This window comes from Oncorhynchus kisutch, linkage group LG20 (genome assembly GCF_002021735.2).
Source record: "Oncorhynchus kisutch isolate 150728-3 linkage group LG20, Okis_V2, whole genome shotgun sequence".
In the NCBI taxonomy this organism is placed as follows: Eukaryota; Metazoa; Chordata; class Actinopteri; order Salmoniformes; family Salmonidae; genus Oncorhynchus; species Oncorhynchus kisutch.
Window position 1 is genome coordinate 19,663,388 of NC_034193.2, and position 15,462 is coordinate 19,678,849.

The window sequence follows — 15,462 nt, forward strand, 5'->3', positions numbered from 1 at the left end:
TGACACTTGTATTATACACATCTCAGTAGGTGCCATTTCTTTGTCAATCTTATTGCCTTTGACATACGGTACTGGATTTTACAATAAAATCTGCAAGATGTCCCTCTTGCGATTATCCAGGTAATTCTGGGGATCGTACCATTTCTCTCCGAAGAGTCTCACAAACTTGAGTCTGGGCAACAGTTAAACCCATACAAGCACAGTAGGCAACTTTATTTGAACAATGCATTAAAATGAGCTGAAAGTTCTATACAAAATTAAACAGCCATGCAACGTGTTGGTCCCATATTTCATGAGCTGAAAATAGACACCAGCAAATGTTCCATATGCACAAAAAGCTTAGTTCTCTGAAATGTTGTGCACAAATTTGTTTACATCCCTGTTAGTATTCTTTGCCAAGATAATCCATCCACCTAAAAGTTGACATATGATCATTACACAGGTGCACCTTGTGCTGGGGTTATGGTATGGGTATTTCCTGTTATGTGAAATGTATTTATTTAAATTCACTGATTTCCTTATGGACTAACTCAAATCTTAAATTGTTTTTATATATACATAAGTTGGTCAGCATGGATGTCAAAACAAGACTTGAACAAGCACCTATTCCTCACATGGCAGCTTCTTGTCATTGTTGCTAGCTCTCTGGCCATCCAGAGTCACACACAGACTTCTGACCCGTTTTTGTGATGTCAGCACAGATCAATAACATCTTAACTGTTTGGGGGAAAAAATGGTTAATGCGTTGAAGCGGAAGCATTGAATAATTACAGCAGTTTCCATCCCTTTACAAAATAAGGTAGTACATTACATTGTTCTTAGAGCCCTTGGCGCTGTCTGTCAGCATATATGGAAAAAGGCACCAAAACTATAAGGATTCCCAATGATTGTTGCTGTGGCAAGACTATTAAAATAGCAGCTTCCACAACAATATTCAAACTATAAATAAATACTGATGTAAATAGGACAACATGGGAGTGGGCCATTCATTGTAGTGATCAGACATCATCTTAATGAGAGAGATCAATTTCAGGGGCAACATGGAAGCCAGTTCAGACATCTCGAAAGGTTTATAAAACTGTATGTCTTAAGAAAATTGGCGATATACAATTATATTCTATATCTGCATTTAAAAACAAGCCCTAAAAATTTATTTCACTTCGTAAAATAACCACCTTAGCTATGGGGTTTCCTGAGTAAATCTGATCAGTGCCAGTTCCAATACTGCATTCTTCCGTGCTTGTGGATACAGAGGGGTCCAGCACGTTGAGTTGTCCACACATTTCTTCAATGGCATCCTAAATGGAAAAGGGCACCACAGAGGGGGGCCAAAAAGCCTTCAGCATTGCCTTTCGCTGAGAGTGGGGCCGTTAACATGAGAGACTGATTGTTTGTGTCTGTCTATGAGAGTGGTGTTAGTCAAAAGTTCAGTGATATCAGGACATGTCTTTTTTCCAAGGTCTCAGGGCAGGAAAGTGGGTTAGGGGAAGACGACACTGCAAAATAAAAATAAAAAGTAGGTATTGATTACTAATCAACCAATACTTCCAAGCTTTGTATTTGCAGTAAATGAACACGTTGATATGATATTCATATGAAATGGCAATTTTTGCAAACCTCGTGTGCACGTCAAGAGTGAACTCACGTGTCTGGATCTCAGGAGAAGGTGATCGCCAATGAGATGGCTAAAATGAGGAGGAGAATGGCACAGCATAACGCGATCCATATCTTCTTCTGTAGCGGGAGAGAGGGGTAGTATCAAGTATCATTAGCTAACCTGACCAATAATTAGCCGTACAACCTTCAATTAATTCCTACCTTGCGTGCTTTGTTTTGGTAGGTGGCAGCTTTCTCGGTCTCCACCACTGCCTTCTGCACATAATCAGTTGAGTTGAGGACGTTGGCTTCAATGCGGTTGACCATCTCCCCCTGCACCACAGTTTGTCAATTCAGCAAACACCTCACTAAGGTTTCCACCAACCAACTTTCTCAAAGCCCATTTCATGAAAATGTGCTTTTCACGGAGAGTGAACAAGTGTACACACTTGGGTGGGAAAAATATTATGGCTCCAGTCTGTCCTCCTGGGGGTGAGAGTCTTACCTGAGCCTCCACCTCCATGGCCAGGTACTGGAACATGTCATGCAGATCCCTGATGCTCCTTTCCAGTTTGAGGATCTCGTCATGCCGGGACTCAATTTCATTCAGCGCCTGCTTAGTGGCTTTAGCGTCGATCAGGATCTACAGAGAGGAAGAGTATAAATGTTACAAATCAGGTTTTGAGCCTGAAAAAAAAAAAAAAAAAATGTCACACGGATGATGTCTGAGAAATGACAACACTTTTCTATTTAACTGCTCATAAAAACACATCCAGCAAAAGAGAACTACAGTTGAACTGAAACAGCTAAAGTTGTCAATCTTCTAAAAGCAAGTGGGGGCCAAAAGGGTTCCATTTACGTGGGGTTCTCTGTCACAGCTATGGCGACTATACAGGTTACAGATGTCTAAGGATGTCCTGTACAGCACAGGCAACTCAATGAGTGCTTACCAAATTCAAACCTGTAGTCCAGTGCAAGCCATCAAGAGTGTCTTAAACAAAACAAAATCTGTCATCATTTTACTCCCAAAAGAATGTAGAAACATTTGTCGTCGTCCCAGACATTACCGCTTACATACAGTGCATTCAGAAAGTATTCAGACCCCTTGACCTTTTCCTCATTTTGTTACTTTACAGCCTTATTCTAAAATTGATTAAATGGTTTTTTCCTCATCTACACACAATACCCCATAAGGACAAAGCAAAAACAGGATTAGACATTTTAGAAAAATGTATGAAATATCACATTTACAAGTATTCAGACCCTTTACTCAGTACTTTGTTGAAGCACCTTTGGCAGTGATTACAGCCTCGAGTCTTCTTGGGTATGACACTACAAGCTTGGCACACCTCTATTTAGGGAGTTTCTCCCATTCTTCTCTGCAGATCCTCTCAAGCTCTGTCAGGTTGGATGGGGAGCATTGCTGCACATCTATTTTCAGGTCTCTCCAGAGATGTTTGATCAGGTTCAAGTCCTGGCTACTCAAGGACATTCAGAGATTTATCCCAAAGCCACTCCTGCATGGTCTTGGCTGTGTGCTTAGGGTCGTTCTCCTGTTAGAAGGTCCTTCGCCTCAGTCTGAGGTCCTGAGCAGGTTTTCATCAAGGCTCTCTCTGTACTTTGCTCCGTTAATCTTTCCCTCGATCCTGACTAGTCTCCCAGTCCCTGCCGCTGAAAAACATACCCACAGCATGATGCTGCCGCCACCATGGTTAATCGTAGGGATGGTGCCTGGTTTCCTCCAGACGTGACGCTTGGCATTCAGGCCAAAGAGTACAATCTTGGTTTCATCAGACCAGATAATCTTGTTTCTCATGGTGAGAGTCCTTTAGGGGCCTTTTGGCAAGCTCCACTCAGGCGGTCATGTTCCTTTTACTGAGGAGTGTCTTCTGTCTGGCCCCTACCATAACAGTCTTGATTGGTAGAGTGCTACAGAGATGGTTGTCCTTCTAGAAGGTTCTCCCATCTCCACAGAGGAATTCTGGAGCTCTGCCAGAGTGAACATCGGGTTCTTGACCAAGGCCCTTCTCAGTTTGACCGGGTGGCCAGCTCTAGGAAAAGTCTTGGTGGTTCCAAACATTTTCATTTTAAGAATGATGGTGGCCACTGTTCTAACGGACCTTCAATGCTGCAGAATTTTGTTGGTAGCCTTCCCCAGATCTGTGCCTCGACACGATCCTGTCTCGGAGGTCTACGGACAATTCCTTCGACCTCATGGCTTGGTTTTTGCTCCGACATGCACGGTCAACTGTGGGACCTTACATAGACAGGTGTGTGCCTTTCCAAATCATGTCCAAGCAATTAAATTTACCACAGGTGGACTCCAATCAAGTTGTAAAAACATCAAGGATGATCAATGGAAACGATGCACCCGAGATCAATTTCGAGTCTCATAGCAAAGGGTCTGAATACTTATGTAAATAAGGTATTTCTGTTTTGTAATTTAAATAAATGTTCAAATATTTCTAAAAACCTGTTTTGCTTTGTCATTATAGTGTATTGTGTGTAGATTTTTATTTTTTAATCGACTTTAGAATAAGGCTGTAATGTAACAAAATGTGGAAAAAGTCAAGGGGTCTGAATACCTCCAAATGCACTGTATGCTTTTTTTTGTGTTATTCAGCTAAACACAGAGCCTGATTGAGTAAGAGAAAAGTCAGAATACTACCCAACATAAAGAGGAAGAAAACACGTGTGTGATTGCCAGCAGGTGGTTTCCAGATTAGTTCATTAATTGTGGTTAGTTTCAGTCAGTCAGTGAATCTGTCAGTCAGTCATACTCACATTCTGTGTGAAAACATCAGTCTGTCCACTTTCAAGCATAACATCCAACTCTTCATCTGTTACATTGGTGCCAGCTAGAGGGATATAATAACTTTATCAGTTGCTGCTTTTGGGTATATTTAATTTTCATACGAAATCACCTTTGTGGATGAACTTCTGCATTGCAGTCTTGAATTCAGAAGACAAAAATCCATGGTGTTGAAATCACTTACAATTCCCCTTTCTGAACAGCCACACAGTGACAGTAATAGATGTAGACTCACTGATTCTGAGCTGCCTCTGTATCCTCTCCACGTTGCGATCTCTGTAGGAAGCCTGGATGGTGTTACAGTGGCCCATCAACTCCACAAACTCCCGAGACAAGACGCCATGCTGGAGAGAGAAAAAGGAGGTAGAGGGATGGGGAAAGTGCTCATTTAAATGGCAGCCTACAGTAAAACTATATGACTGAAAATCAATGTATTTTTCGGAAATTAGAAGCCTCACTTGGGCTCTCTGCATCCTTAGGTTTATGGGGATGTATTTCCCATCATCTTCTCCTTTCTTGGGTTCAATGACTGTGAAAGAAAACTAAACAATGGGTCTGATATTTCTGTATTCAGGTGTATCCGCTGGGGGCACCGAAACACCCACGATCAATAGTCAATAGCTGATCATGTCACTTCAGTTAAGAATACTCACTCTTCAGTTTCTTATGGATCTGCATTGCCATTGTTTTGATCTGTTCCCGAAGGGTTTGGAGTTCCCTTTTCATGCCTGAACCAGAAAGAAACCTTACGACATCACCTTCAGTAACTGTCAACAGGCAGAGTAACTAATCCCTCAGAATAGGCAGCCTGAGGGGAATAATGGCACCTAATCATATAATTAGCACAACTGCTTTATCACCAAAAACGATAAAAACAGAGACATTTCTTAGTGGAATGTGATCCTTTGACAAGACATGGAGGTGCAGTGATTAATTAGGCTACAGCTCACATTACACATTCTATGCATATCATAACTCCTAACAGTACCACCATAGCATATATTTACATACAGCATATTAGCACTAACGTCAATGTGTTAGTGTTGATCTACTGACCGTCCTCTGGCAGTGCCACACCCAACACGGTCTTCTGTTTGTTCTCAAGGTCAGAAACCACCTTTTTAAGTGTCTCCAGTCCCTCTCGAATCTCTTGGACCTGATATGAAGGGATAAACAGGCTGGTTAACGTAAGATGAGCTAAATCAGTTAATTTGGTTGTTTGGGCCACTTGAGAACGGGCCAGGAGACACATTCTGCATCATCCTATGTTTTCGCATAAGATGTAAATTGTGCATACAGAAAAGCTGCTGGTTTTAACTTGACAGTATTTCAGATTATAACTTGCCAGATCACATTGGCACAGTAATTTCATGTTGACACAACAAACTGTTCCTGTGCTTGGCATCCACAAGCCAAGAGAAAAGTACTGCAGAACAACACAACTTGAAACTGACAGCAAGTCATTATAAAATGCAAACGGATGGCTTGACTGTTGAATTAGGTTGCATGATTTCACCTTCTTGAAAAATGCATCATTCTCCTTCTCCTCCCTCACTGTAGAAGTCCCTGGTTTTATCATAAGTGCCCTGCCCTCTTCATCCTCGTCTGACACCTCGGCAGTCTGGTGTGTGAGGAAGAGCAAGAGGGGGAAAGAATGGACACAATCCTCAACTTTTTGTAGGTACTAACTCCGTCATGGCTCGTTGGCCAACGCCTATGGGGAAATGTGTTTTTTTTTTGTGGGGTTTTTATGTTGATAAACGCTGAAAAAAAGGTATGTGGTAAACAGGTTTAGGAGAACTTATAGTTTTGTTATGAGATAATCATCAGTTAACGTCACTTACTGTGCTTTTGGAAGTATTTATGTAATCAAAACAACCATATAAAGGCTTCATATTTCATAAAGGTCATGTTAACTGAATGATATCATAGAACAAAACGTATAAGATCTCCTAAACCTGTGTTAACCTCAGACCTTATTTTCGGCGTTCATCCCAAAGTCCCAACTTTTCCCTTGAATTTCAAATCAAATTATATTTGTCACATGCGCCGAATACAACAGGTGTAGTAGACCTTACAGTGAAATGCTTACTTACAAGCCCTTAACCAACAATGCAGTTAAGAAAAATACCTTTTAAAAAAAAACAATAAATGAAAAAAGTTCCCCCATAGGAATGGCTGAACGAACCATAGGTAATTTATTCCCGTTTTTTAGGACTACGAGCTAGCGAGCTCTTTTGCACATCATTGCCATGTAAATCCAACATGCAACCCATAAGTGCGGCATTGAACTTTTAATACACTTCTAGCCACTGGCCTATCCTTGGGGTGTAGACTATTTCAGATATGCTTGCTAGCCTAGCCAGGTTAACAAGTACGTTAACTTTAGCAAAGTTCACCGATTAAAAAGCAATGTAGCTAGCACTAATAACTAGCTACCAGAAAAAGAATACCCTGAAATAGCTAACAAATCTGCATTAAACCTTCCCTTGCAAATTGACAAATTGCTAAATGAATTGGTATTGGTTAGTATAAGTTAGCTTGAAACTCACATTGCCCAGTTCCTTGGTTCGGTCCCGCATTTCTTCTCAGTCCAAATGCAATGTATTAGCTAACGAATATATTACTACGATATCCTATATCAAGGTGAAGAAAAATTGTAACAAATGAGCAATAAAACATACACAAAAATAACTTTCGTGCTTGTGTCATTCAACAAGTAACCTAAACGGCTAAACTAGTCTTCCCTTTAGGATGTTAGAGAGAAAGACAGCCCACGTTAGACCACATTGAGCTACGCCACCTACCGTCCTGGAGCTTTTTTCTTTGTTTGACTGTTAATTAAATACGCTGGTTCATTTTGCCCTCCGCTGTTATTAAACATGGTCACATTTATAATTATTTTGTGCTTCATTGTATTTTTTTGTTCCCCCACAACAAAAGTCCATTACCTATTGTGAAATTGTTATTGACTTGATATGATCATAATGATCCTTCAAACGGAGAAATTAAATTGTAGGTGACTATAATGCAGCATTTCCCAAACTAGGGGTCACAACCCCATATGAGGTTGCCTGATTTGAAAATGGGGTCGTCGTAGAAACTCTGAAAAAAGACAATTGCGCTTGGTTCATAGAACTGCGAGTATGTCAGTAACCTTCGCTAACAGCTAAATGCAGTTGTAATAAACAGAGCAGTTTCTGTTTTCTTCCTACAAATGTGGCTCTAACTTTATGACCCCATTCCTGAAAGATAAGACTCCCAGGAACACATAGGTGTCTTCTCTTTCCTTCTACAATGCCCACAAGCTCAGGATTCATTAGAACAAAGTGGACAAGACCAAATACTAAATCAGACTGGGGGGGAAACAAACATCATCATGATGTTCTTTTCTACATCATGCACAATTACTGCCTGATGATCTTCTGAACTTCAACATACCTTTCTGATGCATTTCAATCACTTCAAACCATACTTCCTTCAGATTGAAATATTCTCAACAAATGTAATAGACTGTCATAGCCCCAATTAGAAAAGTTAACTTTTGCTGCTGAATACATAACTTTTTTACACGGTAGGGGGGATAAAATGTTGATCTCAAAATGGGGTCTCTGGTCAAAAAACGTATTGGAACACCTGCTATAACGTGTCTATAAGAAGAACATGCATCCCACTATCTATTTCAGATGCTTCAATCTTTCAAAAAGACTTCAGAATATGCAATTCTAGACCTTACGGCAAGTGAAATATTCCTTGGTGTTAAACTGAATTCATTTGAATTTGGTCAATCTACGAGGAGGCCTCCAAATCCACAAAGGGAGAGGATGGAAGGTATAGATACAATACACAATACACTGTGATCATCCAAATCAGATCAGATTCAATTAAAACCTAAATTAGAATTTCTAGGTTAAGAATTCCCAGATATGGTAGCCTAATAATTACTGAATAGCACCCAAAGTTATTTCTTTGATGACAGCATATTCCCTTGGAAATGTTGTATTGGGAACAGAATGTGTTGCTGTAAAAAGCTATCACTGACTTTTGCAGCCAATTGCTAAGCACTAATTATGTCAATTAAATGAATAAAGAAATATGTGTGTGGTAGAATACTCTGCTTTCATAGCCACAAGATGATGCTGTTTGCCTTACTAAACCACAGAATCAAAGTTTTCCGCTGAGTAGGCCTGCCTAAACTAGTTATACTATCAGAATACTTTATTATACTATCAACAAACCAAATTGGTCAATGTAGGCCTAAAGGACATTCTAGGGACATGTGCCAGGGTATGTGTGTGACTGACCCTACAGGTATCAAACCAGGTTACTCAGACATTGTCTGATATGGTGTTTCAGATGCATATTTCACCTAACATTGTAAGTAGGTTGCATTGCCCATAATGAAATACAAAATATTTATTTTGGCATTTTGGGTCTGTAAGTAGTGGACCTTGGCCTATACAAACATTAAAATCCCACTCAATTCTTGTTTTTCAATGTAACTTATGGAGCAGTGGTTTTCAACTAAGTAACGGGGTGGCAGGTAGTCTAGTGGTTAGAGCATTGGGCCAGTAACCGAAAGGTTGCTAGATTAAATCCCTGAGCTGACCAAGTAAAATGATGTCATTCTGCCCCTGAACAATACAGTTAACCCACTGTTCCTAGGCCGTCATTGTAAATAAGAATCTGTTCTTAACTGTCTTGCCTAGTTAAATAAAAAAACATTTAAAAAACGTGAGTAGCCTACCGCAGGTGCTCTGCAATTCTTCTTCTTTCAAACATAGTAACAGTTAGTCGTATTATGTGTGTTATTAGTGGTTAATGGTATTATAATCAATGTCAGATGTCTTTTTACAATGCAAATAGGCCTTTAATTTGTTACATTCACTGCTAAAATTGACTAGATATTTTATTTTAATGTTCTGCAACTGGTGGTCCTCAAGAGCTTTGGGCAGTGATTTGGTGGCCCCCGGAACATAAAAGTTTGGGAACCGCTGCAATAGAGCACTGGAATCACTTTTAAAATTGAACAAGGGACAAAGGGTATACGCTACATTTGTTTTTGTCAGGTTGAAATAAACAGATTCACCTTGTTTTGAACACGGTATCATATCAAACAGTGGTTCCCAACTAGGGGTACTTGGACCCCTGGGGGTACTTGGCCTATCCACATGGGGTACTTGAGAAGACTCATGAGACTATACTGGTAAAATGCACATGAGGAGGAACTTGGGGGTACTCCGGGCAGAGAAAAAATCAGTTGGTGGAACAGTAACCGAAAAAGGTTGGGAACCACTGAAATACAGCTATGGTCTCGTTGTAGGCTTAACGTTTGGTTGGTAAAACTACATTCCCCATACTGCACTAGTGCGCAGCGTCGTGTCGTGAGCTGTCACTAGCTCGGGGAGAAATTGGTATAGCATCTCTGAGCAGTGGACTGACTGGGTGACAGGGACCATACAATGCGTTGAAAAGTATCTCACATATACCTCTTTATTAGCGATGCCTTCCTTATAGCTATGGACATTCGGATTGTTAAAGGGTGGACTGTCTCATTATTCTCGTTGGAGACCCGGACTGTTTGTCAATGAGATATGTGGAGTCGCTCTATCCATCGGTATTAACGCAGAAAATACAAGATGAAGAAGCAATTTAATCGAATGCGACAGCTCGCCAACCAAACAGTGGGCAGGTAAGGACAAATGTATTGAGAAACCCATTCAGTTCTGCAATCTTGTAAGGACTTCGATGTGGCAGAATAGGCTGCCATTATGCTCCATCCGACATTTCGGTCGAAAATGATTGAATGAATCTTATGTGAAGTTGCAGCTTTCATATAGCAGATGATATGTATACAATACTGCTGGTTTTAGTTTTTCTTTATGCCTAATATGACCGTAATTTATGTAGCCTAACAGTGGTAGCGCGCGCACAATCGGGGAGGGTGAGAAATAATAATGTGACTGCTTGGGTACCATCACCATTCCAAGCTGATGCTGCACTCTTGGACATCGCAAATTATTCTATGCTTTACTGTGATTAAATAGCATAGGCCTGGTGCATAGCCTATGCAATTTAAAGGTCCAATCCAGACAAATCTCATGTTGGCTAGCCTATTCGCCAATCAAAGGGAGAGTCTTGATGTAAAAAACAAAGTTGCACCGCTACTCCTGGGTAATAAACCCATTTATTCACTACATTTAAAGAGTATTATACACCATATTAAGATAAAATACGTCAAAATTGCATTGCATTAGAAAATCATGAAGCCCACAGTCACAGTACATTCCAGTGGCGTCATTAGGCCTGGGCTTCCAGGACTGCAGCCCTGAATGTTTTTGGTCCAGCCCTGAACCTTTTGATGGTCTTTTGATGCAGGGGCTGGAGCCAAAGTTATTTTCCAATCTTTCATCCTGAACAGAAGCAATATATATATTTTTTCCACTGTTCTGACCAGAAAAATAAAGTTCTGAACTGGTTTAAACCAAAAGTTGCGAGTAGAGCAGCTTGCTGTGGAGTGATTAAGTGATTTAATCTGTATAGGAAAGTCGTTAAGAGCAAATCAAATCAAATGTATTTATACAGCCTTTCGTACATCAGCTGATATCTCAAAGTGCTGTACAGAAACCCAGCCTAAAACCCCAAACAGCAAGCAATGCAGGTGTAGAAGCACGGTGGCTAGGAAAAACTCCCTAGAAAGGCCAAAACCTAGGAAGAAACCTAGAGAGGAACCAGGCTATGTGGGGTGGCCAGTCCTCTTCTGGCTGTGCCAGGTGGAGATTATAACAGAACATGGCCAAGATGTTCAAATGTTCATAAATGACCAGCATGGTCCAATAATAATAAGGCAGAACAGTTGAAACTGGAGCAGCAGCACGGCCAGGTGGACTGGGGACAGCAAGGAGTCATCATGTCAGGTAGTCCTGAGGCATGGTCCTAGGGCTCAGGTCCTCCGAGAGAGAGAAAGAAATAGAGAAAGAGAGAATTAGAGAGAAAATATTTTGTATTTTGGTTTAATGATAATGAAAGACAAACACACATACCAGTCAGAGTGTAGGGTGCGAGATGCAACTGACATTTTGAGGAGAGAGGATGGAGGAAGCTTGCCTTGAAGTGCTCAGCATCTTGTTATGATATTCTTTATCTGAATTAGTCCCACAGAATTATACCTACGGAGGAGTGGCTTCTATGGAGGAACTTTGAATGTCTTTGAACTTCCGAGTTGGTTTAACGTTGGACCAGAGCAAACATTAGCTAGCTAGCTTGTGTGTGCAGTGCACCACCAGAAGAAAAAAATCTGAGTGACAGAGTGAGGGCTTTGCATAGGCGCTTTGTTGCGATTTGTGTGGGACTGGAAAAGAATTTCCGGAATGTAAAATAATGTTATGAACCGGTTCCCATGCTTTTATATGGTTCTGTTCCGGAACAGTATAGATCACTTTCATTTTCGGTTCGGGTCCTGTTCCTCAAATAATTTAGTTATTTTCTGGTTTTCGGTTCTGTTCCCTTAACCGGTTCCAAACCTTGATTGCAGGCTCTATGTCTGATATGAGTTCCCATAACAGTGCGTCACTTACACACTAGACAGTATGCCATAATTCACCATTCATTTACTGAAAACCTTGTCTTTAGCCCAAACCATTGAAAAGATATGATCCATTTTACCAGAGCTAGGGTTTTTTTCTACCGCAGATTTGCAGGAACCATTTGATAAACAAACCATGTCCTGGGCCCTTTTAAAACTAGTCTACTCATGGACTGCTAATTAACTTATTTGTTCACTAACAAATATGTTTGTTCCGTCGTGTTACCTTATTAGCTAACAACCTGGTAACTGGACAGCTAACAACCTGGTAACATTTCCTCTCCACAGGGAGTGGAACAAAAATAAATACACGTAATTTGCGTAGTGTGTCCCGGGTAGATTTAAGCTATACCATGTTGTCTTCAGGATATTTTCTGTTTTTATTTTAAGCCAGTGGAACCATTTCTATTTCTTATGATGGGCTATCATATAATAGGATCATTTGTCAGAAATGACAGGAGGCTACTGTTATTCCTCATACTTCTTTTATTATTCCACTTCTTCCTAATATTTCAGGTGTAACTGCTTATCTGGTGTTTGGTATTTTATTAGGATCCCCATTAGCGGTGGCAAAAGCAGCAGCTACTCTTCCTGGAGTCCAACACAAAACAGGAAACATGACGTAATACAGAACATCAATAAAAAAGAACAGAACGACATCAAATGTAAACATCACACATAGCCTACATATCAGTACATACACACATAATAACTGGGTCAAACAGGGGAGAAGCGTTGTGCCTTGAGGTGTTTCTTTACCTATTTAAAAAAAAACAGGTTTGCAGTTCACTTGAGCAATCTGAGATAGAAGGGAGTTCCCTGCAAACATGGCTCTATATAATACTGTGTGTTTTCTTGAATTTGTTCTGGATTTGGGGACTGTATTTAAAGACCCCTGGCTGCATGTCTGGTGGGGTAAGTGTGTGTGTCAGAGCTGTGTGTAAGTTCACTATGCCATGTACATGTTGATTTTAAATAATAAAAACGAGAATAGGCTATATTGTAATGCCTGTTCCCTAAATGATTTTGTCATTTCAGTAGTGTGCACAATCCTCTGGTCAGAGATGGCAAAGGGACTCTCAATAGCTCATAAATGCAAAAGATCATGCCTACTGTATGTATTGTAAGATGACAAGTGTCTACAACTAGTCAGCCTCAACCACATTTAGATTTGTCTTGAAGGTTTTGTGATGTGTAGAAATGAATTATTATACCATCAACATAAAAAACATCCCCCTCTGCAGGGCTTTCTTCAAGCCCTATTTTAATGGGATGGTTCCTCTACATATTAATTATTATTTTATGTATTTTTTTAGTGATACAATCTTTACATATTCATCTCAAAGTGTACCAGATTGATGCATTTAGCTGTTGAAATTGAAATGTTCTTCTTCCGGGGGAGGATACCCCGGGACCCCCCTATTAGGGTTCCACCTCTGGATTTTGGCTAAGCCCCTGATGGCCTCAAATCCTAGAAACGCCCTTGGTACACTCTTAGAAAAAAAGGTACTATCTAGAACCTAAACAGGTTCGTCATCTGTCCCCGTAGAACCCTTTGAAGAACCCTTTTGGGTTCAACAAAGAACCCTTTCCACAGAGGGTTCTACATGGAACCCATAAGGGTTCAACCTGAAACCAAAAAGTGTTCTACCTGGAACCAAAAAGTGTTCTCTTATGGGTCAGCTGAAGAACCCTTTAGCAACCCTTTTTTCTAAGAGTGTAGATGCAGGTTCTATGCCCTGTTCTATATTTGCATGTACTGTATGGACAGAAGGCCTGCATATCATATAGTCTGAACTGGTGTTCTCTCCTAATTTGAATGTTTATGGGCTCCCGAGTGGCGCAGCGGTCTAAGACATTGCATCTCAGCGCTAGAGGCGTCACTACAGACCCTAGTTCGGTCCCAGGCTGTATCACAACCGGCCGTGATTGAGAGTCTCATAGGGCGGTGCACAATTGGCCCAGTGTGGTCTGGGTTAGGGGAGGGTTTGGCCAGGGTAGGCCGTCATTGTAAAATTTTGTAGAATTTGTTCTTAACTGACTTGCCTAGTTAAATAAAGGTTGAAAAATCAATGAAATACAAAATCTGTGTCTCAGATACTATGGCAACAGCAGAGCCAAGAGCACTAGTGGTTTTTATGTCAGTGGGGTGAAGGCCACGCATATACTCTGGGGCCAAATTGAACTGTGACAGGGATACAGTAGGAGAACGGGAGACCAGAAAAGAGGTGAGATTTTAGCTCCATTCCCTCAGTAATCTGGTTATACATTTTTTTCTCTTTCTTTTATTTGTACCACTCAACCTCATACGGTAACTAAAAGTCAAACTTATGTCAACAGTGTGTCTTTGTCGCTTGACTGAAAAGCTTTTTACTGTCACTGTTGCATAACCCAATGCAGAATCAATGTTGTGTTTGTTTAAACTCAACTCCTTATTCTTCAGGTAATGAAAATTGGCAAACAGAACCTGCAAGTCAGATTAAACACAAAGGCGATGATTTATGCGCCACAACCAGATTAACCTGTTTCAGTTCCCAGGTTCATCTCAATTTGACTCCGATACATCCTTGCGGTGGTATAAGTATGTTACAACCAGTTTGTTTTTCATGCCTGGGTCTGACACGATGTTAACGGAGGACGCTGGCACACACCTACAGGATTTTCTATGTCACACCGTCCATATAGCCTCGCCTGCTGACTTTCCCTTCGGTGAGTCAGTCAGTCGGACAATGATATAGGTGTTCATCAATGCAAAAGGTATTACCTCTCAACAGAGTGGACTTGGCAGTCAGAGGTAATAGGAAACTGTGATGAAAGCAGTTTAATGGCTGGTTATAAATCATTACTGGAACTCAGGAGGGGTATTGGATCATATCCTCCAACCAGTGTCATCAGGGCATTTAGAAAGGATGAGTCACTATTTAAAGCCTTGGGAGGATTCCCTTTTGACCATGGAATGCAATCCGGAGCTAGATTAGATTTGTCTTGCTGCTAGACAGTAGAGTCTTATGTGTGCCTCACGAGAAGCAGAGGAAGTGTTGCTATCTCATTTAGTATCTTCGTAAGAGAGTCGAAGCGTGCATGCTGTACCCCTGCCCTGTGGGTGCAGCCAGGTGGGGTGTGTTTATATCACTGCACGCTTGTGATGGCATCAACGTGTTGTCCGAGCCAGCTGTGTGTGTCTGGGAATGTGTCTGTGTGTGTGTGTGTGCATGTGTGTGCATGCATGCATGCACAAGGGTGTGTGTATGTGTGCATGCATGCAGAAGTGCATATGTGTGTGTGTTTGTGTCTGTGTGTTTCCCTGTCTTCCTAGTGAGCTGGCACTGCTGCATGGAGCACTAGCTCACTGAGGCGTAACACCCCAGTAATGAGTTATAACCTGTATCCTAAGAAGTGGAACAGCAGGGGCAATTAGTCATATTTAGAGGGCAGCGGCTCCAGCATGGCTCCTGACTGCTGGGGATCC

At 41.0% G+C, this 15,462-nt stretch overlaps 2 protein-coding genes across 11 annotated transcripts in view; one reads left to right on the forward strand and one right to left on the reverse strand.

Annotated features, from left to right (window-relative positions):
• Positions 1-183: 183 nt before the first annotated feature.
• Positions 184-7,224, reverse strand: stx4 (syntaxin 4). Of its 2 annotated transcripts, none has more exons than XM_020453587.2 (11): positions 6,961-7,221; positions 5,925-6,029; positions 5,465-5,564; positions 5,062-5,136; positions 4,867-4,937; positions 4,644-4,752; positions 4,381-4,454; positions 2,102-2,239; positions 1,819-1,929; positions 1,646-1,734; positions 184-1,496 (listed from the first exon to the last, which is right to left on the reverse strand). In XM_020453587.2, the coding sequence occupies exons 1-10, from the start codon at positions 6,988-6,990 to the stop codon at positions 1,657-1,659; spliced, it is 891 nt and encodes a 296-aa protein (XP_020309176.1). In that variant the 5' UTR covers positions 6,991-7,221; the 3' UTR covers positions 184-1,496; positions 1,646-1,656. The 2 variants fall into 2 exon arrangements, with proteins under 2 accessions (XP_020309176.1, XP_020309177.1); XM_020453588.2 differs by having other exon boundaries at positions 1,410-1,496; positions 1,618-1,734; positions 6,961-7,224.
• Positions 7,225-9,813: 2,589 nt separating this feature from the next.
• LOC109865204 (rho GTPase-activating protein 44) overlaps positions 9,814-15,462 on the forward strand; it is a 72,503-nt gene continuing 66,854 nt past the window's right edge. For all 9 annotated transcript variants that reach the window (XR_004204446.1, XM_031799261.1, XM_031799258.1 and 6 more), the window contains exon 1: positions 9,814-10,100. Coding sequence is in view for 8 of the 9 variants with exons in the window: in XM_031799261.1 (XP_031655121.1) it covers positions 10,048-10,100 (53 nt within the window). In the remaining variant the exon portion in view is untranslated. The remainder of the gene's footprint in view (positions 10,101-15,462) is intronic.